The sequence below is a fragment of the Plecotus auritus genome (assembly GCF_963455305.1).
Source record: "Plecotus auritus genome assembly, chromosome: 5".
Taxonomy (NCBI): Eukaryota; Metazoa; Chordata; class Mammalia; order Chiroptera; family Vespertilionidae; genus Plecotus; species Plecotus auritus.
The window spans coordinates 145,428,233-145,450,403 of record NC_137776.1 but is presented as its reverse complement, the minus strand read 5'-3'; the positions used below and the strand labels follow the sequence as shown (position 1 = coordinate 145,450,403).

The following is a 22,171-nucleotide window of genomic DNA, read 5'->3' as shown; positions in this document are numbered from 1 at the left end:
ATCAAGCAAAGGGAAAATGAATAAAGTGGTCCCAATATCATCATCATTATATCAGCAGATAGGCTCAAAATATAAAACAAGGCTTTATTTGCACTAAATTATCAATGGCTCCTCTTAGAGTCCTGCTTTATTGACACTATCTGTGTATGGTTTCCAAAGACTATAAATTCAAATTCTGCACAAATGGACTAGCTACTCTTTCAGTCACCTAGGAGCAGATATTCAATCTAATGCTAATTCCCAGGTGGCATGCAGTTGTTCAGTAGATGCATGCTCATAGGAAACAAAATTTGAACATCAGGTTAAGCAAAACAGTACCAAGGTAGAGCCACTGCCCCTCACCTCCAAAACGTGGAAAAATAATGCCAGTGTTTGGATTATGGGCAGGCTTTAGCACCATTAGTGATTGCCCACTTTAAGAATTTTACAACCTCCTAAACAGGGTAAGTAACTCATCACAGCACATGTTTTTGTCTTCTTGTTTTATTCTATGTAACGGCAAAATTAATGGCTCACATACACATACTCTCTCCATCTTTAAACTGCTTTCCCATACATGGTTTTATATGAGTAATTAAGGTAATTTCATCCGGCTTTATAAAACCGATCAATTACTTCTTGTTACTTTTGTAATAAAATATAAAAAATGCCTTTATTGGGTCTATGAGGGGCTACCAGACCTGTCTTCTGCTTACCTTCCTAACATCCTCTCCTAACGCCTCCCCCTTCTCACTGTGCTCTAACCCCACTGGCCTCCTTCCCAGCCTCAGGACCTATGCCTGTGCTTTCCCATCTGCCTGGATTTCCCTTTATTCAATCTCTCATTGCTTAATTCATTCTCATTTTTTTAGACCTTCACTCAAACATTACTTAGTCAGAAAAAGCGTTCTCTGACCTCTCTGCTATATGACCTTCCCCAGTTACTCTCTATCTTGTCAAGCTATTTATTTCCTTACTAACTTAAAATTTTGTATTTTGCCTGCACCCAGCACAGTGCCTGGCATATAATGACTGCCCATAGCATTTTTAGAATGAGTGAGTAAATGAAAGAGTACTGTGAAATAAGAATTATTATTCCGATTTTCCAAATAATAAACTGAGTCCCAGCTAAATTCATCAATTTATCCAACACTATCCTATGAACAAGAGATAAAAACAAGATTTTTCTAGCACCAAGCTCTGTGCTATTTTTCACTATTCTATATGAAACCTAAATAGGCTAAAGAACATCCTAATTTATGCTTGGAGTCATATTTTCAATTTTTATTATAAAGTTTCAGCTCCAACTTGATTAACTTTAAGATTAATATCTTTATCTCAACAATACTGAGACTAACATGCCTAGCTTTTAATTCTTTTCTTAACATAAAAAAGTCCACTGGCCTTTATCTCAGCAGTTTGCTTAGCCTTAAATATATATCAAATAAACCCCCAAAAAGGAGTTTAAATAACCATTATACCCACCAAGTAAATGTTTGTATCCATAAAATAGAAAGTTAGAAGTGATGTTTAAGAAAATGTTCTCGGTGCAGTAGATTGAGTTTTAAGTATCTCCCTTCTGTCATTCCTAAGTACTTACTGTTGACATAAAATATAAACCCAATACAGTGTTTTACCAAAAGAATCATTGCTATGTTTACAGATTTTCGCAGTAACTGAAGTCATATCCTTATCTGGACAGATACCTCATATCTGGAAAAATGAAGAAAAAGTAAGTGTCTTTAATACATATTAAGCTTCTCTCTGAGGCTTCCACAGGATGGGAAATTAATCCATGAATTATTTTAATGTTCCAAACACTGGATATTGCTACATTTGTACTGCTCAAATAGATGCGGGCAATTTAGCAGAAGAACAGGGCTTTGCAAGTTTTCCTCCCACTTAGGCCAAACATGCCAACGTTCTGTAGCTAAGTTGTGAAATAAGTTTAAAGCCCCAATAAAGTAAAGAGATAAAGACCCAAGTTGGAGAATGGGAGTCACAAGCATTTACTCCTATCTCAAAGATATCATGTCAATTGAACTCTCAGTTTCTGCATTAAATATGCTGATATGCCTCTATTCTGTTATTTTAGTTCCTGTACAGACCTTTCACAGGCTGATAAATGGAACTCACATGCTCAGTGTGATGTGATGTATCCAACAACCAACCCTTCATCTCACCGTTTAACAACTATATCAGGCAAGGAAAGCTGAGTTTAACTTGCAGCCATGGATAAAGGCACCCCCTGAGTTCAAGGCCATATTCCTACATGCAAAAATAATTACTATGTTCATCTCCCTCAATCTGAGCCTCTGACTTCCCTGGTTCCCAAGACCTACCAAGATGTTCATGCTCTAGCCATTAGATAAATCATTTACTTATTACTAAACAGCCACCATGGTAGAACTGACCTTTCGCTGTATCAAAATCAGTAAAAGATATCTGGCATTTCTTTGCAAGATAAAAGGGTATAAAAGTCAGGTTTTCACAGAACAAGGAAAAAAAGATTGACTCCAAAATCAAGTTATTTATTCATATGCTGCATACCTATATGTACAAACTCCCTTGACCAATTTTACACACACACAAGGTGGGGCAAACGGAGGTTTATATAGTTGTTTGTATGGCAAAATACTACAATGATGAATAAATAATAATACAAGAATAAACTTGGCTTCACGTACTCACAACTGTAAACCTACTTTTGCCCCACCATGTACATTGTCTCCTAAAGAAACACAGGTCCTGATAAATACAAACATTATTAGCAAGGATGAGTGAAGAACTATATATACATCCGACAAAGGAGCAAGATGACTAGAAAAGCTTCTTTACATCATTAATAAAGTAACTCTCTTTTATCATAAGAGCTTGACACTAGAACTCAGGTTTGCTAAATACCTTTATCCACACCTCCTCGTTTTGGGCCTCAGTTTCTTCATCTTTATAATGTGGGGACTAGGTGACACCATTGCTCACAACTCTAAAACCCAATGGGTCTAACTATCTGAGGGCCATTTATATTTTAGGAGACATTATTAGGACTCTTCCAAAGCCATAGACTGTTGGAAATGGCATTTCTTTCAAGACAAATAAACTACCATTGATTAAAATATATCCCCCCATACACACACACACACACACACACACACACACACACACACACACACACACTTTTTTCCCCAACAGTAAGGAATAACCAAATCCGACGTGGTGATGAGGGGGCAAAAGGCAGTGCCTTATGGAATGCAGCAGCCAGCAAGACTCAAGCAATAAATTTTATAGAACTTTGTCATACTCTCCCGTCACAGAGCCCTTTATGATAACACTCAAGCCCATCTGGTTGAGTTAATAATTAGTTTAAATCTGTTACAAGTTAATGATACATTAACTTGTCATTCCTGGTACCTGATGATACAGCGAATTTGACACAATTTACAGATAATATTTTGCAGTGCCTTTCATTTTTCTGTATTTCCTACATTGATTAGAAAACAAAAGTCATTAAAGAACAAACAGGACCTTCAAATAAGACTTATATACATATAGGCTACATTAAAAGGGGAGGCACACTCTAAGGAATCACGTAGGGTTTCAGAAGGACCTCTCCAAGGCTAACATGGACCCCAGGCCATTTCTATATTTTGAATAAATGCTAAGAACATAAAGCTTATTTATTTAAATGTTTACATGTACTATCAAAATATAACTATGCTATTCACCAGATAGTTTCAGAATGCACAATGCTTACTATAAGTAGTGAAATGTAATAACACATGATATACAAGTTTTTAAATGGACACTGTATTTCAGTGTCCAGCCAAGGCATGAAACTGTATCTAGAGGCTCATTGGGAGATATTTCGTAAATACGAAACCTGGAGCTAAATGATCTTCCAGCCTGTGTGCCTGGTGTCCTGCCCCCCTGCAGTTCACCTGAAGATCTGTCATGTGGACAGGGTCTTGCAGTAGCAATTACACAAAAAAGCACAAATATGTGACATGAAACATCAACAAATATTTAGATGCTCATATATTTGTAACTACACAAAAAATACCCCTACCCCAAATGCAAATAGGCTATAATTAAGCAAAATCTGACTACTGAGGCTGGATCATCAAAATGCAAATAAGGTTGGAAATGAGCGAATGATTCCCATGTTTTGATGGTAATGAAACTAGAAGGCTGAGACCAGAGTGGAGGGAAAGCGGATTCCTCGGGGAAAGGGAGGCAGAGTCTGGGGACACAGCCAGTCTATCTGGTGACGAAGAAGAAATGAGCCCAGTGGTTGTTCTCAACCCCGCTGTTCACTGAAGATTACCGACACCCAGGACCCACTCAAAACCAATTAATCAGAACCACTCATGGTATCTTTAAAGAGTCCCAGGGCACAGGAGTGTGGAGCCAGGATTGAGGGCCATTGAGTCAAGGCAGCTGAGGATCAGGGCAAGAAAAGGCCAAGTCAGAAGAGCTCCAGTGATCAGGATTCAGGTAACTGCAAGGAGACAGAGCTGGTTCCTTCTAGAATGGATCTGGTATGGGAGTGGGGTAGGGTTGAGAGATGTCCATAAACAGGTCCCTTTCTTGTTCAGCAACAGAGTAAAGGAAACAGCTCTGTGGAGAAAAGGGCGTTTAGATGACTGAAGTGATGGCACACTACATACAGACAATGTTCTTTTCCACATTAGACTTCATGATGTCCCATTCCCTCTCACTATGTAAGTATATGTATTTAAATGTAAACATTTACCTTGTCCTTTCACGTAGCAGAGAACAGGTCGCATCTCTGTGCAAAACTGGCTAATGGTCTTTCTGTTCCCTCCGAGAAAATCCAAAGTCCTTACTGTGCACGACCTGCGAAGACCTAGAGCCTTGCCCCTCAAAGTGTGGTCCCGAGACCAGCAGCAGCAGCACTCACTGCCTGAGACCTTGTCAGAACTGGCCCCATCCCAGACCTACTAAATTAGGGACCTTACAAATTCAACAAGATCCCCACGTGACTTACATGCACACTAAAATTTGAGAAGGACCGGCCTACGGGATCTACCTCACTTCTCCAACCCAACCCCATTACCGCTCTGGTCCATCTGATAACCAACTTGCTCACACAGCATCATTGGTCTTCTTGATATTCCTTCAACAAATATACCAGGTTCTCTCCTGCCCAGGGCCTTTGTTCTGACTGTTCTCTCTACCAGAATGTGCTGCTTCCAGGTACCTGTAAGCCTCATTTCTTTATCTCCACTTCTTCAGATAGTTACTCATGTAAATTTCCCTAGTCATTCTGTTTACAAGTGGGAAAAAAAAGTTTTCCAGACATCCCCTCTTCTCAGCTTTTTATCCATAGCATTTACCACCAACTGACATATTTTTTGTTTTCTATTCAATTTTATTAATAAATTCCCAGTGGTATGTGCAAAACATGGCCACAAATTCTTTGTATCTCCCATCAATGGGTAAGGTACATGTCTCCACCTCTTGAAGCTGGGCTTGGTCATATGACTTGTTTTGACTTACAGGATGTTAGTAAATAGGATACAAGCAGAACTTTGAAAGGAGCTTGCATATTGAGGATTCCCCTCTCTCTCTCTCTGGCTGCTGGCATGCCTTCTTGTCACTATGGGAAGAGGCCCAAGCCAGCCCGCTGGATGATGACCAAGTACACGTGACCAGTGGCCCTCATAATCCAAGCAAGCAGCTGGCACCAACCACCAGGAACATGAATGAAGCCATCCAAGACCAACCAGGCCCTAACTGGCCCATCAGTTGACCAAAGAACCTACCAGTTAACAGCCTCATAGCGATAATAATTACTATTTGTCAGGGGAGGTAGAAGAAGGTATAGGGGGGCATAAATGGCAACTGGACTTGGGGTGATAAGCACACAATACAATACACAGATGATGTATTATAGAATCGTATACCTGAAATCTATATAATTTTATTAACCAATGTTACTCCAATAAGTTCAATTAAAAATAATAATTCCTATTTTAAGCCACTGAGTTTTGGGTGACTGTCTTTGTAGCAAGCTGGTACACTCCCCTGTGAGTATGTAAGTTTTCAGGCATTTGGTGCCCTTCTGCATCTCTAGGGCTCAGTAGAGCACTTAGCATAGTGCAGATATTCTAAAACCATCTGCAATGAATGTCGAAGGGCAAAATGATGGCAAAGGGAACACCCACAAGTGAAAGAAATAAATGCCAGAGATGGCCTCCAGAGCTGAGAGACAAGAAATTGGCAGAAGCACTTTCTGGGTTCACTATAACCTTTGTCTGTCAGAGTTAGGGTGAACTAAATTAGATTTTGACTATTTTGGTAACAGAATATTTTAGTTAAAAAAAAATCCACATGTTCACATGCAGTGTTTCAAATTGATTCAAAATAGGTCTAGATTAACGGCACTTAACTTGTCTAAGACTGCACAACATGTGACCTTTAGGATATTTTTCACATTATGCAGCACTTACTTTCCTCATTTTGAGTTATTCCGATTTTTAACAGCTCGCAAATCGGCGAACCAAATCATTGCAAGTTGCTTCAATCCTGTCCTGCCAAAGAAGAAAAATCTGCTGCTTTGGATTCGTTTCAACAGTTGGAAATTCAGGCCATAACGTTTTAAACCTCAGATGCTCCCTGCTGTGTCCACATCACATAAATCACACAAGTGCACAGATACCCACATGTTTGTGTACTCAGTTCTCTAACAATGAAGGCATAATGTCCAGTGGAATAAGGTAGCAGATTTAAGTGGATTCTGCAGTAGTGGGTGCTATAATCCTGAAAGCACAGTGTGGGCCTTAGAAAAGGCATAAGCAAATGCTATTGGCAAGCAGAAAGCAAGTCCTCTGTTAAACAATGATTCAAGGTGCAGAGTTAGCAAGTTATTTTCATTCGGTGAAGGAAAGTAAAAGGCAAACTGCAATACACTAAGTTTCTCTCTTCTTGGAAAAGAGAAATACTCTCAATTTTCTAAAGGCTTAGCAGGCATGAACAGGTATATCTGAAGTCATGGAAAAAGTCTTATCTGCAGAGCTGATAAGGCCAGAGAGAAGCAACACAGTGCAATTTAGCTCTGGGATCTTCAGGGGTGTGTGTGTGTGTGTGTGTGTGTGTGTGTGTGTGTGTGTGTGTGTGTGTGTGCGTTTCTTCAGGAAATGCAAAATCTCTAAGCAATGGAACTGCAAGGCACATTTGCAAATACCTATTATCTGGCTTCTTATTTTTTTAAACACATATAATTATCGCTCACATAATGAGCAAAATGTATACTGGAGATCACTGAGGTCTTCCTAATAAGTTACAGGGTTCTTCTTCAGAGTATCACAGAATCCTCTTCCGCCTTTCCATCACATCTCTTAGTCTACACTGCTTAGTCTACACTGGCCCTGCTGCTCCCGGGACCCAGGCTAATGGAGCATCCACCTGAAGCTCCCAGCAAATTGTGCACTGATGGTTACAGAAGGGACTGTCTCACTTCTCACATTTCATAGGCCAACAGAAGTTACCTGGCCACCCTTACCACCCCAAACAGGGGAATACAATCCTATCACATAGCTAGGTGGGGAACCAGCAATATTCAGTGGACAATACTAATGTCTCCATTTACTCTCTGCCTGTGTTTACTCACAGCCATTTATCCAGTTCAGAATAGTTTCCTGAGGGCATTTCAACTTCAGAGCATTCCTCTAAGGGCCATATGCGATACAAAGATGAACCTCTTCAAGGGGTTTCCATCCAGCAGAGGAGATAAAATATATACAGAATACAAGATTAAAATCTCAAAGGCCAGCAAAAAGCAGCCAAGTTCCATGAGAGTTTGAACGAAGGCGGTTTTAGCCACAGGCCATTTAATTTGAGGAAGTGACATCTGAGAAGGGTTTTGCAGAACCACCGAGACCTGGACGTGAGATGTCCAGGTCCAGGCAGCGGGGACTACGTGAGTGGGAGCAGAGAAGTAGGGCATGGCAGTTCAGGTGCAAAGAAGGGTAAAGTGTTTAATTGAATGATGTTTAGAATAGAGAAGACAGAAGATGAAGAGAAGAAGGGAGGAAGAAGGAGGGGAAGGAGAAGAGGATGGGGGAGTGAGAGAAGGCAATTGATGGGGGAGAAGGAAGAATAAGAAGTAGTCTTTTCGACCACAGTGGGTTCTGAGAAAATTAATCTGTCTTATGTGGCAAACTTTGAAGGGGAAGGCAATGGGGAATGGGTAGGACTAGTGTAGTAGTCCAAAAAAAGAAGTAGCAAATGGCTTAGCTACAGTAGACCATCACAATTGAGAGGAGGGAATAGTTCTTCTCTAGGACTGTATAAGCATGGGAACACCCAGCTTCCCCATCTGCCTGTCATCTGACCCAGAAAATATAACTCACCTTTCCTTCCATCAGCCTGAGACTGAAGGGTTGGTCATTTGAGACTGAGATCTGATCAAAATAAAGAGGTCAGATGGGACGACCCATCTCCACTGAGAGACTGGCTTCTGGCCATGTCACCCAACCAAGGCAGCAATCCTTTTATAATTAAGGGGATAGCTGCTCTGTGTGTCCTGAGTTTATTTCCTGTTCCAATGATATTTCTGAAGCCGCTCCTTATGGTCTAAGCTGCAAGGTTTAATTTATGTCAGGTTGTCCTGGGAGTCTGCAATCCCTCCTCTCATGCAAATTTAACTTCAGGGTTTTGGCCCTTCGAAAGCCAAGTAGACACTGCCACGCGTCTTTGGTCATCACAAGATTCTACTGCTTACATTATACAGAGCCTTAGAACCTTTTGTGTGTACCCAAGTTGGTTTATTTTTTGTTACTTCCCTTAATTCTACACAAACAGTAAAATCTGCCTGTGGTCTGAAACCTCTTTTTACTGACTGATTCCTTCACTGGGGAGGGTAGACTCTGTGCTGTTCTTCCCATTGCTCCAATGGACACAAGACTTCCACTGCCACTCCTGGGAGAGGATCACAGCCACCAAAATCCTCGGAGTTCCCTAAGACCCATGGAGAAGCTATCCCCATCCTACAATGACCTGGAACTTGGCACCGGAGCAGACAATGTCACACTGTGTACTCTGACTGTCACACCAAGAATTCTCATGGAAGTCAAAGCCAGAGAGAATGAGCCTGCTGATCATGCCAAGGGCCGATAAGGGTTAGGCTATTTCCTAGGAAGCCCTGGACTTTAGATCCACATACAAATGACTTATCAATCCTAGATTACTACTTGTCACCACACACCTTTACAGAACACACTCTTAGCCTTCCTTATTGACTGGGTAGTAGAATTTTTTTTTATTTCTTCTCTAATGTTCAGATTTATTTTTCATTTCATACATACTGTATGCCATAAACTACTTTAGGAGTCAACCAATATTTAATTATTATTTATCTAGAGCAAGACACCATGCTATGAAATAATAAGTCCCCAAAAGAAAAGGGGGGGGAGAAAAACTTTACTAAATTCCCTAAGAGAATTTTGAGCTAACTATACCTGTATTTTACCTATACCTATACTTCCAGAGCAAAGTACAGAGGTGACATTGAGATGTGCCTTCAAGAAGAGATAGAATTTCCAGAAGAGCAAGAGGTCAGTGAATATTCCAGGTGGAAAGATTGGCACAGAAATGAGAAAACATTGAGTATAATATCTCAACGAGGAGTCCAGTTTGGCTTTGTTAGGGACAGAGCTGGAGAGACGATAAAAGTATTCCAAGACGAGTAGTTGCCCTTGAAAACCTAGAGAAGGAATCTGTTTAAACACAGTAGGCAAATGGGAGCTGCTGGTGGCCTCTGAAAGGGAGATGGCACCACCAAAATGAAACTTTAAGATCATCGTCTCCAACTTCAAGCTCAACCACTTCTTCGGTGATAACTTGACCACGGGTTTTCTGTTCCCCTGGGGCCTTTGCACTTGGCTCTCTCCTCTGCCTGGACCTCCCCACCCCACCTCCAGGTGGTTGGCTCCTTTAGAACATCCAGGCCTCTGCTCATTTCCTCCTCAATGACCCCCCTGACCAGCCAATCTAAAGGAGTTCTCCCACCCTCAGTCACTTTTTACTCAACAAATGTATTTTGTTTTCCAACAACACTTGTAATTTGAAATGATTTCATTCATTTCATTACTAGTTTATAGTTTGACTCCTCCCATAGTAGTATAAGCTTATTAAAGACAAATATTATAGTACTGTGCCTATTAGAATGGTAAACATAGGGACTCCATAACTACTTTTAACAGCTTTATTGAGATATAAATCACACATCATACATCTCACCTACTTAAAGTGTACTATTCAATAGATTTTAGTATAGTCACAGAGTTGTGCAAAAATCACCACCATCAATTTTAGAATATTTTCATCACCCCAAATAGAAACTGCATACCCATTAGCAGTCACTCCACATTCCCCCCCACCCTTCCAGCCCTAGGGGACCCCTATACCACTTCCTGTCTCTCTAGATTTGCCCATTCTGGACATTTCATATAAATGGAATCATACTATACATACATGACTTTTTGTGACTGGCTCCTTTCACTTAGCATAGTGTTTTCAAGGTTCATCCATGTTGTAACTTTTACCACCCAATGATATTCTATTCTACAGATATAGTAAATTTTGTTTATCCATTCATCACTTGATAGACATTTGAGTGGTTTCCACTTTTTGGCTCTTATGAATAATTCTGCCATGAACTTCTGTCGGCAAATCTTAGTGAGAACAAATGTTTTCATTTCTCTTAAGAGTAGAATTGCTGGGTTACAGGGTAACTCTGTGTTGAGCCTTTTGAGGAACTGCCGGACAGTTTTCCAGAATGGCTGCACCACTTTACATTTCTGGCAGCAGGGTAGGAGGGTTCCGATTTCGCTCCACCCTTGCCAATACTGTCATGATCTGTCTTTCTGATTATAGCACGCCCAGTGAGTGTGAACTAGTATCTCACTGTGGTTTTGATTTGCATTTCCCTGCTGAGTAATGATGTTGAGCATCTTTTCATATGTTTATTGGCCATTTGTATATCTTCTTCGGAGAACTGTCTATTCAGAGCCTTTGTGCTCATTTTTTATTGGGTTATTTGTCTCTTTATTACTGAGTGTAGGGATTCTTGATATATCCTGGATACAAGTCTCTCACCAGGCATGATTTGAAAATATTTTCTCCCACCCTGTGGTTTATCTTTTTACTTTCTTGATGGGGGTTCTTCAATAATTATTTTAAAAATAAAACAATGAATAAGACTAATCCTTTAAGACAGAGAAAACCTGTGGCTAGCTCATAATTATATGGCAGCTTAGTGGCTGGACAGGACCTAGAAGGGAATGCAAGTCACCTGTTATCACCGTTGAATTTTGTTTGCTGCTTGTCTCAGCATTACCCAACCAGCCCAGCAGCAATGACATTATCCAGTGATGAGTCAAAGAATGTAGCATTTGGTCAATTGGCTCCCAAGCACTAACCAAATAGAAAGATGCCCCAGAGTTACCAAAACAATAGAGAAAATGGTTTTGCTGGAAGCTAGGCTATAATAAATCGTAACTGGCCTACAATTTAGTTTTCTCTTGAAAAACTTTTAAATTGATGAATGAGGTCCTTTACACACACAGGAAAAAAAACAACAAAACATCACAACTAGAACAGGCCTTGGATAAGTAAGCAAGTATACTTCTAAATTTACAGTTATGGATATCTGCTTATAGATTAAGGGCTCTGGGATTGTCTCCCGCTCCACACTGAATTCAGATTACAGAGCACTGCCCGGTTTTATTTTGGTTGAAAAACTTCAACAAATTAAAACAAGTTATAAGCCCTAGGAACAGAGATATGGAGAGAACTGGCTTATTTGTACAGCTGGAAGAGCTTCTTCACCGAGTAGAAAAATACCAGACCTTAAGTACTTACTACAAAAATATCAGACCGTAAGTACTTAGTACAGACACATAGATGGTGTGTGTATGAGTGTATGTGTTTGTGTGTGCATGTGTGCTTTTTTATAAAAGTTAAGGAGTTTCAGTGCTGGCATGGTATCCACAATGTTATTCTGGAGAAATAACCTCTGAGATAATGCACAGAGGATTAAACTAGAAACTAATGCTTCCTTTGTGATGCTAACCCTAAATCAGGGGTCCTCAAACTACGGCCCGGCCCGTGGGCCACATGCGGCCCACCAAGGACATTTATCCAGCCCGCCGGGTGCCGCTGCCTGTCCTGCTTAGCAGCCGACTTGTCCCGGGCCCGCAGTGCGCATAGGAATTTGTTCATAGGTTTTTTTTTGAACTATAGTCCGGCCCTCCAACGGTCTGAGGGACAGTGAACTGGCCCCCTGTTTAAAAAGTTTGAGGACCCCTGCCCTAAATTAACAATCAGATTAACATACAAATGCCAACAAAATCGGTCTATTATATAGAGCAATCTAAAAATAGTATATAATAGAAATCTATAAATTCATTTTAAAACATACTTTAAGAAATACATCTCTATTCCTATCAGGCAGAAAACTAATAACATAAAGACAGGTTCAGAATTTAGCTTCATTTTACTATATAAAATGATGTACGTAAAGGGCAGAATACGTGACATATGGATAAATTATAGGTTTAATTATTATAACTGAAAGAAGCTACATGACAACTTAAGGTGGAGGTAAACATAAAGTGTGACATGGCATATACCATTTTAAAATCATCCTTAAATATTATTTCTGGTTTCACATTCTCTGTTTACACCCCTCCCTCTATATTCAGTGCTCAACACAATCTTTAGTTGTCAATCAAATATGGGAAGGCACATTTGGGAGTTGAAAGCAATCACCCATGTGTCTGTCTTTATCCCTTAAGTTGATACAGGACCTGCAGTGCAAATAAGAGTGTGCAGATGTGCAAAGGAGAGATAATACCTAAATTTATCTGAGGAGAATTGAAGTGTGGAGCAGACTTCATGTTTATCTGCTTAGTGTGTATACCGGCACAAATCACCTGGAATCTTCATCTTATCCACACTGATATCCCTTCCATTCTCCCAGCCTCACAGTTTAACTCCATCTACCCCGCTGGCCTTCACCTGTTCACCATCTGGTCAGTCCACCAGCACATCCATACCTTATCGGCATGGAGAATAGCATTAACCTAGAGCTTACGGGGAAAAAATAACATCTTCTGGGATGGCTCTCATCTTTCCATTTCAACCCCTCTTACCAAACTGGCCTTCCTATCTTATTTTGAACTTCAAACCTCTACACCCACCCTATTCCTTTGGTCCACCAGTCCTGTTTTGACCTCATCACCTTCCTTAAAGCCTGGACACCATGGTCAAGCATTTCAAAGGTGGTACCCCTTGTATTCAAGAACCATTCTTCTCCCCTACTTCCACCCCCAGCTTTCCACAGTATCTTTTCACCTTCTCTTCCACTCTGGTAAATTCTAACTCCCTGTTTTATCCTTTTCTAATTGGAAATTACTGAGCATTAGGAACAAAACAATAAATTAATACAGATTGGTTCATTTTTTTTTTCACTCCTTCATTTAACCACTAGTTACTCAGCAATAACTAAGTACAAGCAGCGAATAACCTCGTTCTATTTGGCAATTCTTAGTCATTGATCATTGATTCTTATCAGAATTCCCTAAAAAGTTTCCAAAACACTGGAACACCCAGGTTATCAATTTCATCCAGCTCCCTGCTCACTCTCTCTGCAGATGGCCTTCACCTCTGAAGTGACTGAGATCCAGGTCATTCTACATACACGCCCCTTTCCTTCCTCCCCAACTTGGACTCCCCTGAATCTCTACTTCATTCCTCTTCAGTCTCAGTGTTCCTCTCCTTTCCAAATCCATTCCTCCCTACACAAGCCCTTTAGGCTTCCTATCCAAGTCCCCACTGTGCTTGTCCTATGCCACCCACTGTGCTAGATGCTGGGGATACAGCAGGAATAAGGCACCACCCTGCACTCCAGAGGAGCTCACCAAGTAATGGAAGGATAGATGTGCAGTTACACACACACACACACACACACACACACACACGCACACACACACACAAATATACATATAATTAGAGTGACCATACATATCACTTCTCTTCCAAATTCAGACATGTTTGAAAGTGAAAGGGGATATATAAAAAATACTCAATGGAGGTGAACTGATTTACCACAGGCGTAAATCAGGACTATGTCTGGCACAATATGATGTATGGTCACACCAATTATAACATAGTATGGTGCTTTCAATTGTGCAGCTGTTAAAATTTATCTAAAATTATTTACTAACATTGGAAAAAGGCTCACAATAAAATGTTAAGTGAAAACAGCAGGATGAAAACAGTATGTAAAAACTGATTATAACTTGTTTAAAAAAAACAAAACACCAAGATATAATAACTGGCATTTATTGAATGTATAGTAGGTGCCAGGTACTATTTAACTACTTTGAACTAATCCTCACAACAATTCCATCAGGGGAATACTATTTGATCTTTTTAACGCATGAAGAAACAGAGGCACAGAGAGCTTCAGGCACTTGCCCAGGGTCCCTGACTAGGAAGTAGCAGTATTAGGACTGGTTCTAGACCTGTGATCCCAACTACTCCAATATATTGATGAGAAAGAGATGAAGGGAGAGAACATAGGTGGGTGGCAGATGTGCAATAAGAACTTTTGTACTCACTCCCTCTGCCCTTTGACCCCAACTCCCACTTATTATTCAGTCAAGCATTGGCACGCAGAGCACTGGTAACCGCCCCATCACCAAATCTTTCAGCCGGGTTTCAGTTCTCATCTCTCTGGATTCTACAGCAGTTCTCACTATTGTACACCCTATAAAGGGGTACCCATTTTTCCTGCAGCTTTCTGACTGTATCTTCCCCTGTGTGGAAACGCTTTAGGTTCTATCCTCAGCCCTCCTCTCTCTTCCCGCTTCATCTCTTCCCAATCCTATGCACTTCCACAGCTTCACTGATATTGAGGATGAGTGCCAGTCTTCACCTCTTTCCCACCCTAAATTCTATTCTGCCTAATGGACACTTCTATGTGCATGCCATTCTATCTACCAACTCCATTAAGGTAGAACCTATGCTCCCACAGACGGTTCTAATTCTACAAATGAGTCCTCCATTCTCCTGGTCCCATGGCTATAAACTCTGCAGTTATCTTCACCTTCCTTTCCATGTTCCACTTCCACTTAGTGACCAAGCCATAGTGAATCCATCTCTGTAACAGCTTCCAAATCTATTTCACCTCCATTGTCACAGCTTCTTGCTCATCATCAATAATCTTTACCAACACAATAGCCTCTTTCTTTCCTCTAGCTCATTATACACACTGCTAACAATGGACAACCCCAGGCATGGCTGAACCATACTATACTGCCTATAACTCCATTTCTCTTGCTGAACAATAGTTATGGGTAAAAACATCTCAGCTCCTTGAGAGCAGAGAATATCTTATATATGGTACATGGTGGACTCCCATGTTTGATGAATCAATAGGTTGCTGCCTCCTTTTCAGGGACCTTTAATGTAACTCTTTATCCTACATAATAAGGTTGAAACTCCCTAGCCTAGGCATGCATGTATGGCCTTATACTAGTATAATCTGATCTTTGTGGGGTGTGTCTTGTTTCCTTTCTGGCCTCATTTACCTTCTAGGATTAACCCAAACTGCAGAGTTCATTGGCATTGGTTGTTCCTTCTTAGTACCCTTAGATATAGAGATGTAATCTATTGAAACTAGTGAGAATGTTGCATGAGTAATTTCACTCTAAAGTATATGCAAATTTAACTTTGATAAAAAATTAGCAGATTTACATCTATAGACACATACACACATATATGCATATATATCCTCTAGCATGCATGAATGTCTATCAGCATTTGTTTTTATCATTCAGAAAGCCAAAGTCAGCTTCTTTGTCAATGAATCCAACCTGAATTAGCCAAGTAATCAAAGTCCCAAAGCAGAGCGATGCCTGGAGAGACTTCAGCCTTGGGTAAACCCAGACACTACTTCACATAACTTGAACCGACAACACAAATACCCCTCCCTGCCCAGGGGAGGTTTCTGGGTCAGGACTCCCGCCCTTAACCAAAGAGCCAGACACCCCTGGACCTTTTCCCAGCACACTACCCTGCTTCTCTGGCTGACCTTTAAGGTTAGGACCTCTGGATACAAGCTCATGAAAGATAGCAATAAGGCAAATTCGGCTGCCTTGGGGCTCACAAAAATGCAGTTTTTCATTTCAAATAGACCCCGAAAATCCCAATGGCCACATACAAGCCATTCCTAGTCTATGAGGTTAATGCAACAGACCTACCATCATCAGGCCAAGCACTCTGCACTGCTTTTTCTCATGAAAGGTTCTCCTACTCATGAGAACTATGCTTGTGAGAGAGGCCAGCGGAGGTCAGGGCCGAGGTTCTTGGGCGTGAAGAGCTGCCCTGTGCAAAGCCAGATGTGTAATACAGGGATCAACCTAGGACTCCCACATTAACTTACTTTTCTGCTTACAAAATGCCTAAGGATTTAACCAGGGGAGCACAGCCCGCTCCCATAGGACCCATCAGATGAGCCATGTCCCCTATTTCCAATGCCATCCATATGCACCCAGAACTCACTCTCCACTGTTTATCAACCTTTCAATCATCCCACAAACTCACAGGTCAAAATTAATCAGCAGAGTGGGAGGCCTTCAGGGCATCTCTGAGCAAGGATCTTCCTACTGATTTGGAAATGCTGCTTCTAACTTTCCTCATGTAAACTACATTCAGGATTCAACAAAACACAAATTCAAGTATAGTCTAACATAATGTACCAAGGAAGATGCTTTATATAATAATCAACCTTCCAATGTTTTTCTTCCCTTTCTTCCATCTCCAGCAAGTTTATCCTTTAATATTTAACGGGCTACATCAAGGATCCACCTGAGAGGAAGGCACTGCCATGGGAAACCAGCCGGAATGATTTAGAATCCAACAGAAAACTAGTTTAAGTTGTTGGTTGATATGGAAAACCATTTTCCCCTGTCTACAAAGCTCTGACTTAGCTTTTTACTCAGCCACCCAAAAGGTAATCTTCCAACCTTCACATTTTTGCATCTCCCATTTAAAAAAATGTCTTCCTTTCTTTCTATCTCACTTATTGCCCATTCAGATTCAACAAAACTTTCATTGCAAGCCTAACTATGTGCTGGGCAATGCATAGTCAATTCAGTCTATTATCCAGAGATTTATCATTTTACAGATGAAGGAACAGGGGCTCCATTAAGTTCAATGACTTGCCTGCTCTCAAAGACCTTGCACATGGTATCATTGGAGTTTCCAAGTCTATGCTTTCAAGTGGGAACTCCAGGTGAAAATCTTCCCCAGTATTGCTTGAATCTGGCTTTATCCTTCTGGAACCTTACTCAAAGTAAGTTACAAGGGGTTTCTGCTACTGGCAATCTCAGCTTGAAATCCAGGAGTAGAGGCAATTTGCAGAAGGATAAATGCAGCTACTGCACATAGCAAACAACCTTCATGGGGGACCTTCTCCCTGGGTTCAAATAACCAGAAATTAATTCCTCCTGGTTTGTAGATTTAGTCCAATGGTTCATAATTAACATTATGTCAGGTCTTATTCCTTTATGTCATTTCTATTCTCTAATCACTACATTGTTAGCTGAAAGGGTCAGAGCACACAATTAGTGAGGGAGGACTAAGCCCTCTTTTCCATCTCCATGCAGACCAACAGGCAGGCACACCTACCCTCAGCTGGCCCAGCAGGTGCTGATTATACCAGATACTCAGAGGGCTAGGGGTCAGGACTTATAGGGGAAGAGGCAGGGCATTCTACAGCTGACACTGAAACCAAGCAAAATACAACGTATGCTGACATGACAACTACTACTACTAATTATAGTATCACTTCAGAATTTCAAGGCATGACCATTCACAAAACATAAACGGTATGTAAAAACATAATGTATCTCTATAACCAAAGGGGGGAAAAACACCCTCATTATTGTTCCTTCCAGGAAGTCAAGCGTGTTCTGTTTGCCAGTTTGTTAGCCTGCTTGCTCTTGTGTTACTCGGCACTTCCTATCTTTCCAGAACACAAGGGGCACGCCTATTCTTTTCTGTAGAAATCTCCAGGCCAGAAACTTTATCTCTGGTGGCTTTTAAATGCTAAGATGCTATACAAAACATTACACTGACATTCCGATAGCCAAAACTGTACCTATACTGTCGTGAAAACTCACTGCCTTACTCACCTAAAATATTATACTGAAGATCTCAAAAATACTACCAGGACTTCAGAAACAATAACAGGTCCCAGTTCAATGTGTGACACATGGAGAGGAACCCCAAGCCCAAATGGGGAAAAACAGGAGAATATTTCAGGGACCTTTGCAAATTAGGTCAACTGAACCACAGCTGGTTTGTTGATGGAAAGAAAGAATAACAAAACGAGGTCTGAAGTGTTAAAAGGTCAGAGCAGTTAAGAATGGATAAGAAATACATTTGGCCCTTACAGTGCAATGATATTGCAGGTGTGAACTCAATTTACCACCCCAACGACTTAGCATAGGGTTACTCTCCTTTGATCTACAAAGGAAATGCTTTACACTGTAAGAATAGCTGATCTTTTTACACTGCTTGTGGCTTCAGTTCAAGGGGTCCTCAGTAACCTCTGTAAGCCCTAAATTTCCTCATTGGCCTTGTAAAAGCACCATAAATAGTGTTCGGTGTGATGTGTATGTAAACTTTCTTAGTATTACTTTTTAAATGAAAAGCCATGGTAGAAGGCTCTTTGCAAAAAGCCAGGCGAGGTTGCAGGACACTGCAATATGTGCTTGTTCAAAAGCGGGTTCGGGGACGAAAGCTCCTCTGTCTGCCAGGTTCTGCAGTATCTAACACAGAGTTCCTTTAGATACAGGTCTTTTGGTCCTTGCAAGTCATGAAGCTTCTTAGACTCAAGAAGTCCAGGTGTGTCTGAATTAAGACTAGATGTTTGTGACCAGTCCACTGAGCCACTAAATCAGAATTCAGGGAGAGGGGGCTTTTGCTTTCTTCCTCCTTCCCTCCATGGGATGGAGGGAGTCTCTAAAAGGCAGGATTCAAGCAGGAACAGGCCTGGATCAGAGAGACCTAGGTCTGAATCATAGCTGGGTGACCCTGTATGTGTCCACTTCTCCAGTCTTGGTTTCCTCTGTGCTCCATGTGGAGTAAAATCCACGCAGAAATAAGGGTCGTTTGGTTTAGATTATGAAAGCAGTGTACGTTCAAGAACTTATTCTTCCATATATTCCTGGCATATGGAAGATGCTCCATGTTAGCTGAACCCGGAAAGGTTAGCATAGCTACTTTCAGTGTTAGCCTTCCCAGTTACACCCCCAGTCCCATGCAGCACCCAACTTTAAGCTCATACAAAAAGACTGGAGCAGACTCAGTGTTTTCTACCAATGACAAAAGAAGCCAGCAGAGTCCTAACTAACAAGCCATTTGAATTGAATTCTCCTGAAAATGACAGGCACTCTGGCAACAAACTCTGGCTGGCTTCCCTGACTTCCTTCCAGGTGTGTATCTGGGTCGGGGTGGGGAGAGGGTGGATACAGACTGTGCCCCTAGCCCTGGTCTCAGTCCTCCACAAGGCTGGCTTCTCTAGAACGAGTCCTCCTGGACCAGCAAGTGTCAGACCTGCGCTCACACTGTTCCGAACCCCCAGGCGCCCCTTTCTAGATGCAGGACAGCAGCTCTGCCTTCATAGTCCCAGAGCTCCAGGGCTCACATTCCTGGACGTGGAGCTCAGAGGCATCAGAAATGGCCTGTGCTCTGCTGCTTTGGCGGCATCAGCTGGCCCGTTCTCGCTTCACCCTGGCAGGGCTTGCAGGGCGCGTGCATCCCCAAGCAGTCCCAGAAGCCGTCTCCTAAGAGGATGCCCCGCCACTCTCGCCTCCCAATCTCAGCAGAGTCTCCCCAGGGTCTGGCCAGGGCCTCCTCTTCCTCCGGCCAGTCCCAGGGAAGTGACTGGGGGTGGGGCGAGACACTTTCTGGGACCCGCTTACATGGCCCTCTCCATCCCATTTCTTGCCAGAGGAAGCCAAGACCATTTATCCCGCAGGTACCTCCAAATCTGTTGCGCTAACAATCATCCCCATACACCATTCAATTCATTGTCCTCCAGCTGGGCAGCTCTATGGAAAGCCCTTGAGAGGTACCCCCTAAAAAACCCCGCGCCCCGCTGCCCGCCCAACTCTCGCCCCGCGCCACCTCCCGGCTCCGCACATCCCTTCTCGGGGAAGGCTCGCCGTTTTTCCAGAGCAGAATCCGGTCAGCGGGTCTTGGAGGTTTCCCACCTCCCCTTCCGACCCCCTCTCCGGGAGCCCACAAGTAGATCCCGCGCAAGTGGCCAAGAAACCGGTAGGACTGCCCCAAAATCTGCGCTCACCCCGGGCCCGGCCCCCTTTCCCTCCCTCCATCTCCGTCCTTTCTTCCAGCTCTAGTCCCTGCGCCTCCTGCGCCTCCAGCGCCAGCATCCCTTCGGCTCAAAAAGAGGAAACTTCTTTCTAGGCTAAATTCAGGTCCTAGTAGGAAAGGCTTCATCTTCCCCGCCTCCCTCTAACTCCGGCTCGAGGAAACCACAAGGAGTCGGCACCAGGGGCGTGCTTACCCCCCCCCCCCCAAAAAAAGAGCTCGGGCTACTAATGCTCCCCGAGTTTGCAGGTTAACAGGTCCGGTCGGGTCAGAGACCACCACGGGGTCTGTATGCACATTCATGATTTTTCCAGAGACCCTGCCTGTCCCTCGTGGCTTGCAAGAAACTAGTAAACAAAACGCAAACCCCAGCAACTTTGGGGAGTGAGTGTATTATGTGTGTGTGTTAAGAGAACGAGGGTGGGAGAGAGAGAGAGAGAGAGAGAGAGAGAGAGAGAGAGAGAGAGCATCGCTCAAGAGTTAGAACAGCTGCAAGAGCACATCTGGAAGAGGGGAAAGGGGCATTGAGAGGAGGGGATGAGAAGCGTGCTGTTGAAGGGGAGTCCCCCCTTTCCCGGGCCGCTTCAGGGCCGAGGGCCGGGCCAGCCGGTTGTTACCTGTCCTACGTTGATGAAGCCGTACTTGCTGGCAATGCGGTTGGCCTCCGGGAAGCCGCCGGCGATTTTGACTGCCCAGTGGTTGGTGTAGACGCGCGTCCGGCACACGGGGAGCAGGCAGCCGGCGAGCAGCGCCAGCACGCACAGCAGGTCCAGCCGTCCCGGGCAGCAGCAGCGGCCCCCCCAGCCCATGGCCCCCGAGCTCCGCAGCCTTCCTCGCTCGCTCGCTCCGCGCACTCCGCGGCGCGCGCACAACTAACTTCTCCGGCCTGGGCCGCCCCGGCTCGCAGCCCTGGGAGATCGGCGGGAGGCGGCGAGCCCCAGCAGGGAGCAGAGTAGCGAGCCTCGCGCCGGCCGCTAGACCATCCCTGGGGCTGCGGGGACCTGCGCTCCCAGCTCTCGCGCCCGCGGGGCGATCGGCGGGGGCTCTCCCGCTCGTGCGCTGGAGGCGGTAAAGCCGGACGGGCGCCCTCCCGCAGTTGGGTCTCGCCGGGCTCGGCTCCCGGACTCTTCGACTCGCCCTCGCTCCTCGCGGGGCCCCCAAGCGCGGCGGAGGCGGCGGTGCAGGCAGTGGCCGGGTGCCCCCTCTGCTGGCCCGGGCTCCGAGCGCTCGCTAGCTAGCTCCCAGCGCTCCCTCCGGCTCCAAACAGCGCGCGGGGAGAGTGAGCGGCAATGGCAGCAGCGCCTGCTCTGCATAAATGACTCCCCCCGCCCCCCTTAACACCCCTCCTTTCCCCACATCTCCCCCCTCCTCTCCCTCCTCCGCCTGCCCGCCCGACAGCGGCCACAGCCAGACGCCAACCAGGTCCTAGCGCCGCCGGGTTTTCTAGGCTGTAACCTCCAGGGTCGGGGCAGTAAAAGGAAGACTTTCCAATGGGCTGGGAGGAGAGCTCTGGTGTAGACATCTTGGTTTTAGCCCCTTTTCTCTCCTCCCTCCTAAATTTGTATTAATTTACTGCCACTTCCCCAAAGACTAAGGAGATTTACAAGCTGGTTCGAGTCAAGCGCCCCGACAATTCATTCATCCTCACCCTGAACCTTAAACAACTAAGTATTTAAGGAGGTCACTTGCGTGTCAATTGCCAACAAATAGCCCTAGATTTTCACTTCGTTAATTCTTCATGCTTTTCAGCAACTGTTTATTT

The 22,171-nt window shown here is 43.5% G+C and overlaps 1 protein-coding gene across 4 annotated transcripts in view; it reads right to left on the bottom strand.

Annotated features, from left to right (window-relative positions):
* Window positions 1-21,722, bottom strand: part of PCSK5 (proprotein convertase subtilisin/kexin type 5) — a gene marked incomplete at its 3' end in the record, with an annotated part of 433,646 nt that extends 411,924 nt beyond the window's left edge. For all 4 annotated transcript variants that reach the window (XM_080668429.1, XM_080668430.1, XM_080668431.1 and 1 more), the window contains exon 1: window positions 21,027-21,722. In XM_080668429.1, coding sequence (XP_080524555.1) covers window positions 21,027-21,218 — 192 coding nt within the window. In that variant the 5' untranslated portion in view covers window positions 21,219-21,722. The remainder of the gene's footprint in view (window positions 1-21,026) is intronic.
* Window positions 21,723-22,171: the final 449 nt, after the last annotated feature.